Source organism: Neolamprologus multifasciatus, chromosome 19 (assembly GCF_963576455.1).
Source record: "Neolamprologus multifasciatus chromosome 19, fNeoMul1.2, whole genome shotgun sequence".
Classification (NCBI taxonomy): Eukaryota; Metazoa; Chordata; class Actinopteri; order Cichliformes; family Cichlidae; genus Neolamprologus; species Neolamprologus multifasciatus.
In genome coordinates this window covers 6,572,703-6,584,771 of record NC_140457.1, presented here as the reverse complement: position 1 = coordinate 6,584,771, position 12,069 = coordinate 6,572,703, and the positions used below count along the sequence as shown (strand labels likewise).

Here is a 12,069-nt window from a genome sequence, read left to right as displayed (position 1 = left end):
GCAGTAAAAAAGAAAAAAAAATCTTAGGAGTGTAGAATAGATGTTTTTCCCTCTCCATCTTTGCTCGAGTGTGTGCAGCTCTCTCCAGCAGGGAGCATGACAGATAGTGATGGTGATTGGGCAGAGCTCGGACCAATCGAGCGTGGCTGTGTGCAGTTAATTGAATTCATGAGCGAATACTTCTTGTCCTGTCGACTGTCCAGCGGGAAACCCAGCTGCATCCATCTTGAGTATTGCAGCCACTGTAAATCTCCATAAATATCGTTAAATTTTGCCTTTAATGGGGTGGCAAGATAGTTGCACCACCCGTGCTCGGGCTCCTTTAAATTTTTGTCCCCTGTGACAGAGGACAGGCCACCATTATGGCACTTAAGATGGAAGATTGCGAAGTAATGAATGACCAAAATCGGATAAATGACTTCTAACCACTGCTGAATCATCTGCTAGACTCAATCAAGTCTGCAAAGATATTGTTTCTGTTGTGTTTCCTTTTCTGCTTATTGGCATTCTATCCACACGAAGCACAAGCAGATCTCAAGCCGGGCGGTTCTTCAGACTGGTTTTGTTGTTGTTGTTGTTTTAGAGCACACAGAGGGATTTTACGATGTGACTGACATGCTTGCTCATCTGTAGGAAAACAAAAACCATATTAATATCTGGATGAGTCTACCCTCTCGATGACTCCAGATCGTGTTTTTGCAGCTTGTCTTCAACAAGGATGCGTCTGTTTGTATTCAAATCTACAAGCGATATCCACCAAACCATGTCAGAAGTTTTATTCAAATGGCAAGGCAAACTGGTTTGCAAGATCTTTTGATATCTCGCCGAGTGTAATGTCTCTATCAGTGGAATCTAAACGCGATGTCTTTATTAGGGTTATGCAAAAACACAAAAATGTTAAGTACTATTGTTGAGATGATTTCAGCTAAGCTCACTGGTGCTTCAGTTTCTGCCATGAGGGAAATGCTTGAACCAGAAAACCCATCCTAAGCCATTGTTTGGCTTTGGCACGAGCCAATGCAAATAAATGTTTTCTCCTACTTTAAAACGTTGTCCAAGTATTATTCTTCTCATCTTTTGGTTGGCCTGAGATGTTTGTGTATTCATTTGTTTACACATTATTAATCAAGTTCTATATTTTTGCTACATTCAGTCTACATTTGTCGGGAGACAAACAGCACATTCAAACAGTGTTTACACCATTAAAAGAAAAAAAGAAAAATTGCACATTTTTGCAGTCAGTGACCTCAACAGGTTTTTAGGAAACTGCATTTAAGACACGTTTGGACATCTAAGTCATTTTTTCAAAATTTTGGCTCTAAATTAATTTTGCTTTTAATCTTGTAGATGAAGCCTCTTTGATTTTCATCCTGTAAGCAGATGGCACGAATAAAAGGTTGTTTCTTTAAAAGAAATAGACCAACTTGGCTTATAATTAGATGACAAACACGGAACGCTAAACTCCAGCGAGCACACGTTTGAACTCAAACATGCTCAACTGGCAGTGAAATGCACGAAAACCATATTTATCTTAAAAACTGCTCTTTTTTCCCATTTTTAATTAAATTGAAATGAATTTAATTCCGTTTAGAGAAATGATAAAGCACTCAGATCCAAAGTATTGCGGAGCTGTTATCGAAAAGGTTTTAATGAGACTTTACGTTGGCATACAAAAACAAAATATTGTTCCCCCTGTTTACTATGTCCTCAGAGGATACAGAAGGTCTTTCAGGATATCCAACAAGTCACGTAGCAGTAATTAAATGATAGTGACACACTGAGGCCTGCACACTCTCTCTGGAAGCAGCTTTTAACTATGATGGACTAGTGAAGTGACTCCCGCTGCCTATTGATTGTACTTTCTAAATGACTCTTGTCTAGTTACTTGTTAATTGTTCACCAGTCATCCATTAACAGTTGTTAACAGTCAGCTGTGATAACCTGAATGCTTTAGATTGTGAAGAATGGGTTCAGCACACTCCCCTTACACAAAAGCACCATAGCTGAGAAGTAATGTAACAGCAAGGTCTTCTCTCAGGGTCTTTCCTGTTTCTGGATACCAGTGTCAGTACAATCCTCCGACTCTGACTCTGAATTCTAGTAGACCTTGATAAAAAGTCAGTGATGCCGCTAGCATTATTTTGGAAAGAAAAGTTGCACGACCTGTCCAGGGTGTACCCCGCCTCTCGCCCTATGACAGCTGGGATAGGCTCCAGCGCCACCCGCGACCCTGAAAAAGGATAAGCGGAAGCGAATGGATGGATGGATGGAAGTTGCACATTTATGTTCTACATAATTTCACTGAAAATATAATGTGCAGATATGAAAAAGCAAAGGCTGAATTGTCTCGAGACGACGAGTCTGTCTAGAGAATATTTGTGTAATTTTATGGAAACTTATCCCATAGCTTTTTTCCCCCCTCCTGTGACAGAAATCCAGCATCTTTGTTGAACTCCGCAATGGTTTGCTTTGTCACTGGATGAAAGCGAATATCCCTTTAGGACCCGCTGTGACGGCGGCGTGTTTTTCCTTTCAGAGCCGTACGCGATTTAAGAAAGTTTTATATGCTTACATTTCAAAAACGTCGTAGTCGAGAGGCTTGCGAATGTTGCACCCAGCCTTAAAGGGATTTGCACTTGTTGCAATCAGACTTAAGGGGTTTAATTTCTTTTTGTTTTTGCTACAATACTGTGCCAGAGTCCCAAGACTCCCCCTGTTTCTTTATATTTTCATAGGACTATGGGAAACAGGTGCATCAATTTATTGAAATGTCCAAACATATATGAAAATACAGCATATTCACATACAATAGAGTTTGAACAGTTTTAGTGAGCTTTAAGGTCAATATTTGGTATGAAGACCTTTATTCTTCAAGGCAGTCTGAAGTCTCTGAGGTAGCTTTCTTGTAATTTATTTAAATAAACCACAGGAAGAGTTCTCCGGGCTTATTGAAGGCCATTCAAAGCTTCCTTTTGGATGTTGGCAGCCTTCAGATGATCCCACACTGCTTCAATAATGTTGAGGTCTGGGCTTGAGGAGGTCAATTCATAATTGATAGTGTTACTTTGTGTGTTTTTCTATCTAGGTATGCTTTTACTGCACTGGCAGTGGGTAAGGGATCATTATACTGAAAAATGAAGCCACTACCAATCTGCCAATTTGCCAAATGTTATTGCATGGTGGATCAAAATCTGACTGTACTTTTCTGCACTTATAATTCTAATTTCAGTTTTTACAAGATTCCCAACATCACTGGCTGAAATTCCGCCCCAAACCATCACAGCGCCTTCACCGTGTTTTATAGATGGCTGATCACTCCTTAAGACTTATTGGCATAGATTTCCAATCCAGTTCTTGTGTAATTTGGCCTTTTCTCCTGTTTCCCCTTCTTGATAACCGCCTTTCTATTGAGACCATTACTAATGAGGCTTCAGCGAACGTTACATGGATCAATTGAAGGTCCAGATGCATCTCTTAGGTCCTGTGTAGTGTTTTCGGCCTCTCCAGTTCTTTTTTTTTAATTATTTTGTACATTCTGCACATTGTAAACACAATGCTGGCTTTTTTTTATGAATGATGATTCATAGGTCAGTGTGTCCAATGACTTTTTTTTTTAATTACCTCACAGAATACTAAGGCTTGAACCTGACAATTATTTTCTGCTATCTGAATATCCCGACTCCACTGCAAGCCCTGAAATACTGGCTTATTGACCATTTAGCCTCTGGGGTCAGACGCTAGATCATCAGACAGTAGCTGGTTGCTTCCTGAATTATGAGATCAACCATCTTAAACCCACTTGTGGATTTTCAGTTAGTACCGCAATGCAGCGTTTTTAACTGTTAACCATTTACCACCTTGATTCCTGGATTTCTGTATGTTTTGTCACTTACCAGCAGCAGCTGTGCCCTCTCCAGTCACCTCTCCAGTCACCTCTCTAGCTTTTTTCCATCCATACATCATTCCCCTTTCAAAGCAAAGCCAGCCCCATGAGCACAAGGATAACAAAACTCACTTACTTCCACAGGCAATTCATCCCTCACTGACCCACTTGTTTTCACAATCTGACAAGTGTGATTTAAGAACTGCGGTAGGCCAGAAGTGCGGCAGCCACATCTGGCTGCTCTTACCTGCTTCAGGAGCTTAAAGTTAGTGACACTGCCACTTTGATACTTTTTACTCCACTGTCATCAAACTAAGATAAATCGATGAATTTACATACATCGCCCGAAGGCTTCAATGTACTCTTGGTAACTTTTTTTTTCCCTTTCTTGATAAATCGCTCAGCTTGCGGTGTCAACATTATACAGAAAGGAAGCCACTGAGCACAAGCAATGCATAATACATGTGTTGAGCATGACTGAATACACATGGCAAAACCACATCTATACCCACACACTGGGCGCTAGGCAAACAAGACTTCGCCTCCCCTCATTTGAATAAAATGCTGTATTTGCCTTTTTCTCCGTTCCTCTGTGAATTTCACATGTTAGCGAGGCTGCAGTTTCGTGTGCGCAAGCATGTGCTCCATCCAAAAAACAAAACAAAGCTCAGGAATGCACTTCACAAACACTGACATTAAGCAGACTCGTTATCAGTCATTTAATCAGGCCGGGCTTTAAAGGGGTTTGAACTGGATTACTCACTGACATGTTAATGTGACTTTCTTACCACAATGGTGTGCTGTGGGAGGCCTCTGACTAATGTGTTTTGTTCAATAAAAATGGCACCCTCTCTTTCTAAGCCAAAGACTTCACTGTGCCAGTTTCCTGCTGGGCCTTAAGTTTTTCTCCACCACAATGTGGGAGAAAAAAAAAGAGGTGAGAATGCGCCATAAGTGTGAAATGTTGGGCCTCTGCTGCACACTAAGAAGACAGTAATTCCTGTGCAACGAATTAGATGTTTGCTTATCCAAATGTTATCTGAGACATATTCAATCTATTACCACATATTTACGTTCTTTATGTCAACACCTGCATCCACTTATAGTAATTATGTTTCTTTATTAGCCTTTATTGGTAAGGTGCACTGAAAGAACTGAAAGCAAGAAGTACATTAAAATATAATACTACTATTGTGGATGAATGAGCTTTAGCATTTTTCTTGCTGTTTGCTTTGTTTCCTTTTGACATACATATTGACTTGTGGCTTTCACTGGTTTAAGCCAGTGATATATTAAAACAATGCACTCACCAGTGCTGCGCAGTTACCCGCCTATACTTATCTGTGATGCTGGATGACACAAAGTAATTAAACTATAAAGATAATCTATAGACTTAATGCCCTGGATCACCTCTAACTTGCTCCTCACTTTAGATGAAAATCCCGCATTGCATTAGTTATGGCTGGCCACAAAGTGAAGTTCAGGCAGATCAATACCAGCACACATTAACTGACAACCCAGCTGATGCGCTTCTAAACTTCCAATTGGTAAATCTCATATAAGGCTCAATATTTAGCCTCCTTTAGCTGACCCATACCTGGTGCGAGTCTGCATACTGCTTTGCAACCCATCTCTACCCCAGCTCCTTCTTCTGTCCTCACTGATGCCTGCTCAGGATTTCCATATATGGGCATGGAAGGAGATGGAGGTTCCAGAAATAAGTCATATCTTTAAATATAAAAAACTGCATGCTCAAATATTCGTTAGATTATTGTGGGCCTGAATGAAACTGGCTTATTGTATATGTAATAATTGCAATGTATCTACTTACATTGACCTCCTGTAATATTATGAGCCAAGATTATGTCTTTCATCTCTCATACAAAACATATTTCTGTGACTTCTTTTAACCTATAGTGAAGTGTAGCATAAAATTGAGGAAAATCCTGTCTCAGAGTTAGTCAGTATCACCCTGAGACACTAAATCCAACTTTGAGGATGGACTGTTGCGTTTCTTTATTATCAGGGTGTCCAAAAAGCATTCTGAAAAACTGCCTTTGTTGAAGATTTCTTGCTCTTAAAAGGAATGCTTATTTTTTTTCCATCTCCCTACTGTCGCTAAGTGGTTGCTTATAAGGTGTCATTTGGTTTCAGTCTGTTATGCTGGTGCATGTTTATCATATAAATTATAGAAATGTGCCTTGAGATAACTATTGTTGTCACTCGGTGCCATCTAAATAAACCTGAATCAATTCGAATAAAGAGTAAGGGATTATAAAAGTGGATTTATCCTTCATTTTAACTTGGTCTGGCGTATTTTCTGCGAGCCTGTGATGCAGAAGAGGTGCCAAAGGTTTTATCATCACGTCATGCAGAACATAATGCAAAATGGAAAAACAAAAAGTTAATTCATTACAAACTCCATGATGAAATTTTGCCAGAATAGTTGTCTCAGCTACCAGCCTGTGCTGCACGCTGCCGCTCCTGCCTTGAAATCGTTATCAGGCTTTAACTCCAAGTTCATCTGAGCAGAGAACAAATCTGCATATTACAGATCAAGGGCAGACTACAGTAGGCGCAGCCAGTCAGTCATGATAAGAATCACTTCCCATTTTTTTTTCCTCCATGAGAGACGTTGGGAAAAAAAACAAGATTCCCATCAGTGTACAGTTTTTTTGTTTTTCCTTTCCGCCTGTCTGTTTTGTTCTCTTTGCTGTGATCAGTTTCTGATTATTAAGGTGAAGGTGAGATATCACTTTTCTGATTTGCATAGATATGCAAATGCTCCTGGTTACGATTGAGTTGCTGAGACCGGTGATATCAATTGGTGCCTTTGTTATTATGTGTGTTCTCCCACTCCATGTGTATCTGCTAACTGTATCTGGGTCATGTTTTTTTTTCTTTTCTCTTTGGTGTTTGTGTTCCTTGTCTGATGGATGTGTACTGTATTCAAAGCCAGATGCTCATACTGCGTACGCCAAGTTGATCATGATGGTGCTGGCAGTCAGCTGATGTAACACAAGGTTTACACTCAGGGGTTATATTAGCCGTTATTACTCACTGATAAACTCTTATGTAGTAACTGTATATTTATCTGAGTCAGCAAGAAAATAACATATAAATAACACATCAGTCTGAACTTAAACCTAAATCGGGAGACATTTTTCCTTGTCTCCAAAGATGAGGGGTTTTTGTCATTTGTTGTTTTATGCAGTGCATTCTTTTGATTCTGCTGCCAACAAGCAAAACATCTCCTAAACTCTACCTGAGCTGTGAAAATGCTTTGTTTTCACACACAGTGCCAAAGTGCTAGAGTATCTCCTGCAAACCATTATGTCAATTTCTATTTCTTTCTTCTCTGTTTAGCATCCTCGCCCAGCATGAACATCACGCTGGAAGGCCAGTACCACTGTAACAACGGGCCTAAGATCCCACTGGACAAACTCTGTGACTTCAGTACAGACTGCCCGCTCGGCGACGACGAAGGCAACGTGTGTCGTGAGTACTCCCTACGCACGAGCCGCTGCCCTTTCTGTGTTTTTTTTTTTTTTTTGGATAAAAACAGCGCACGTGAAGTCGGTCAGCTGTGGTGAGCCTCCTTTAATGAAGCTGTTGCTTCCTGCTCAGCAGAGCAGCAACGGAGCGTCTTTATGAGCTTTTCCTGAAAGAGAAGCGCAGGGAAAGGCCAAGAAAAAAAAAGCCAGCTTGGCGAGCATTTCTCACCCTTGACATATTCTGTAGCTGTTATTTCTATCTCTTTGCACATTTGTTTTGTGCTTTTCTCGAGGCCTAGGAGGAACACTACCAAACTATGCTGACATCTCATTCACAAGTGAAGTCCCCCGGGCCTCGCTGTTTGTGTGTGTCTATGTGCGTGTGAGTCCCGAGGATCTTTTTTTAGTCCTACCTGAATGTATTTGTGTTGTTTCTGTGACTTATAACCACGCGGTTGAGATCTTTAACCCCTTCATATGTCGTAGCTTGATTTCAGAGTTCTTCATCCATACTATACTGAGCAAAATTAATTTTCCCACAGCGCAGGTCAGCCTCCCATGTGGTGCTTATTAAAATGATGGCTGCTCCCTCGTGTGTATAGGTTTGCTAACAATGAGAGCTGAAAGATAAGAGGGTGAAAATCCCAGCCAGGCGCCGTCTCTCTTTCTACTGGAGGAGGACTTATCAGCGCTAATTGGCCTGAGGAACTCATGGGTATAATCTCCATTTGAATACAATGTGTATGTAACATTTTGATTTCAGAAGATTTACTTGGACATCTGAGCATAAGTAACAATCAGTAAAACACAAAGCCGGTTTGTACGCGTCGTAGCAATATTCCCGAATTGTGTTTTCAAGACATTAATCAGACTCGTGGCTTCACACTCGTACATCAGTAACGAACAGAGCATGGAAACTCATGTGTAATATTTGACACAAACTAATGGGTTCTGCAGAGAGAGGCTGATTGTTCCGAGTGCATTTCCGCACACCTTTTCCACTTTGTCCTTTTGTAATGCTGAGAGTGCATGAAGGCCAGCTGTCATTTGCTCTGAATTAAGGTTCTGTTTCCGTCTCTGCTTTTTTTAAAAGTAACAGTCTTTATCCTTTTTAATTAAGGACAAGGGCTAATTATCCATATGTTCATTCCCCAGTCTATCCTTGCACTTTTCTACTACTGTAGCTTAAGTTCTATATTTGCTCCATTTACATCACTGCCACTTGTAATAATCACCCCTGCTGGCTAAATCCCAGCGGTCCCTCTCCGATACGGTATTCTCTGTGATATCCACAAGTTATCGTCACTGGATTTGATCTATTTAAATCCTTCATGAGCTGTGCAAAGCTCATTAACGGGGGGGAAAGCAGAAAGAGGCAGGAGGAACAAACTTAGCATGTGTCAATCACAAAGATTCCTGACATATAAGAAAAACCAAGTCCCTGTGGCTCTTCCTCGCCATCCTACTTCAGCATCATTACACATGAACACATCCTACACTCTTTGTTAGAGAACTTCCTCTGGTTGGCCTGAGTCTGCTGAAATTCTGCAGACACCCCACTTCTTTCCAACACTAGTTTACCTGCTCATGTGTCGAAATGCTGTTAAAGCTGGATCCATGTAGGAGTTCACAGCACTGATGTTTGAGACTCTGCTGCAGTATTGCCAGTGCTGATGGTTTTCTTTGCTTGTTTATCCGTGATAGCTTTGATTGCCTTTTTGGGAGTCAGTCTGCTATCAGTTGGTGACTGCATGGGGTCAAGTTTGCTATTAGATGGAATCTGTTTGTGATGATAAACTGGCAAAAATCACTCTCTTGCTATCTACAAACAAAGAAATTTACATTAACTACTTACATTCAGAGTCCAGCCAGAATCTCATAGATCTGAAACAGAAATTCCACTACAAATATTGACGTAGTTGCTGCAGGACAAAATTTTTATTGCAGTAGGACGTAGCTTGACCTCATACATTACGCTCACTGGCGCAGACTGACTCTGCTACTTTGGAACATGTTGGCAACCTTTCTGTGTTTATTAAGTAAGCAGCAGTTATTTCCAGACTTTCACCAATCAGTCCGAGTCACACTGTGATTGTTTGGAGACAGGTTGCCTCCCACCAGGTGTCCGGTGCAATCACGATGCGGTAGAAAGTTGCAAAATTGAAGACAGATTTCTTTTAATTTTCTTTTCTTCTCCTAGCGTGTATGTTGATGACACCGCAAGAGAAACAACAATACTGGTTGATCGTTTAAACGGGTTCAAGACACATTCTTATGGCAGAATAATCCTAGTGAAGTGCTAGTTGTTTTTCATAACGAATAATAATGCATTAGGGTGGGACTGTAACCATGAAAAATGGAGGTGAAGCTACTAATGTGCTTGTTACGGTGTCTGTTCTCACCTAAACCCTGATGATTTTGTAAACTGTTTCAGGTCCCCTGGCTCGCCAGAAAGTGAAGTTTGCACCATGTTGCCCACCTTACACCACATTTCAATCCAGAGTCTTTCACCGTAACACATCTGATCACTTATCTTGTTTTGACTTTCATTTACAGTTGCTCTAATCTGTCATTTAAGAATGAAGAGCCCAAAAGAGCTCAAAACTTTGATTTCTGAAATTTATTTATTTTTTCCTTTGCCTGTGCTGCACCTCTCTAACAGCAAATTAACCTGACAGTATTTTCCTTAATGGTGCCGACGGGCAAACAAAGAAACGGCAACTACACACAGAAGCCCCGCCTCCTTTGGCAGAGGTAGAAAAATAAAGGCACAAAATTTTATTTTTGTAGGGTGCTTAGCGAGTCATCTGTTGCTACAAAGAACCATCTGCCAGAAAGTTAATTGGCAAACTGGTTCAAAACCTTACCAATATAATGTGAAAGTTAAAAGAATTTGGTGATCAAATGTATCAGAAACAGCCCTCTGATCAAGTAACTAAAAACATTTGCTGGCCTCTAGACATATCATATTCATCTCAGTCAGGCTGTCGAGACTCAAAAGCCAGATTGAAACTCAAGTTCAAGTTAAGTGTGGGGGATTTGTCTGTTTTTATGACTTTCTCTACAACTGTACTGAAAATAGAAGATTGGAGTCAGTGTTCAGCCATTGCTGATATATCTATCTATCTATCTATCTATCTATCTATATAGATCTATCTATCTATCTATCTATCGATATAGATCTATCTATCTATCTATCTATCTATCGATATAGATCTATCTATCTATCTGTCTATCTATCTATCTATCTATCGATATAGATCTATCTATCTATCTATCTATCTATCGATATAGATCTATCTATCTATCGATATAGATCTATCTATCTATCTATCGATCGATATAGATCTATCTATCGATATAGATCTATCTATCTATCTATCTATCTATCTATCTATCGATATAGATCTATCTATCTATCTATCTATCTATCTATCTATCGATCGATATAGATCTATCTATCTATCTATCTATCTATCTATCTATCGATATAGATCTATCTATCTATCTATCTATCGATATAGATCTATCTATCTATCTATCTATCTATCGATATAGATCTATCTATCATCGATATAAATCTATCTATCTATCTATCGATATAGATCTATCGATATAGATCTATATCTATAGATATCCATAGATATAGATAGATATAGATATATAGATATATAGAGATATAGAGATATAGATATATAGAGATATAGATATAGATATAGATAGATATAGAGATATAGAGATATAGATATAGAGATATAGATATAGATAGATATAGATATAGATATATATAAAGAGGCTTAACCCTAAATGCTTGGTTAACAGTAGTTGAGGTTTCATTATTGGACATTAAATCTAAATGTTGTAGCCTGTAATAATTCGATGAAGCCCACAAAGTCAGATAAGGAGCAACGGGTTACCTTCATAATTTGCTCACGGGCATATGCAGAGGCTCCGTGTAATGGGGAGAAGTTAAGTAATCAAGTTTTAGTTTCACCTCAGAGGAATAAGATGAAATTCTCGCTGCTCGTACTCACAGACATCTTTGCTTCACATACTGAAGGACACAGGCTTGGAAGATTTTATTGGTGCTTCTTTTTGTGCGGCATTTTTAGCACCAACCAGGTCAAAACTGCTTCGCGTGACGATGTGTCTGTAGTGATTAGCTGCTTTAAAAGCACTCCACTTGTTTTTGTTGCTATATTACAAAAAAAAAAACCCTGACAAGTGTCCTAAAAAACATCAGTGCAGATTGTTATAAACTGTCTTCTTGTCAAATTGCCATGACAGACAGCACTGAAGTCATGTTGACATTCGAATGAAAGTGACATTATAAAGTGAATGACATTGACAAAGATTAAATCATCAAAGATTCCTCTATGCAAGCATGATATGAGTTTAAATCTCTTCCCTTTGTATAAACAGACTTTCCGTCTAAGGCGTTTATGTAACAAGGACTGGCTCATCACAAGACAGGCAAGAACATGAAATATACTTATTACCCACAAAGTCCAGAGAAGCTTTTTGTTTACTTCAAAAACATCACAGGAAATATCCCCATGAATTTGCTGTTAGTGTTGAAAAGTAAAACTGCTCTTTTGGTGTTTTCTACAATAACAAAAAGCATTTCAGAGCTGATGTTTTTGAAGAAAGACATTTTTTTCTCCTTGTTTTGCTTCCTAAAAAATACATGCT

The 12,069-nt window shown here is 39.4% G+C and overlaps 1 protein-coding gene across 6 annotated transcripts in view; it reads left to right on the top strand.

Annotated features, from left to right (window-relative positions):
- alk (ALK receptor tyrosine kinase) overlaps window positions 1-12,069 on the top strand; it is a 395,764-nt gene that overhangs the window by 318,123 nt on the left and 65,572 nt on the right. For all 6 annotated transcript variants that reach the window (XM_085143591.1, XM_085143592.1, XM_085143587.1 and 3 more), the window contains one exon: window positions 7,250-7,381. In XM_085143591.1, coding sequence (XP_084999717.1) covers window positions 7,250-7,381 — 132 coding nt within the window. The remainder of the gene's footprint in view (window positions 1-7,249; window positions 7,382-12,069) is intronic.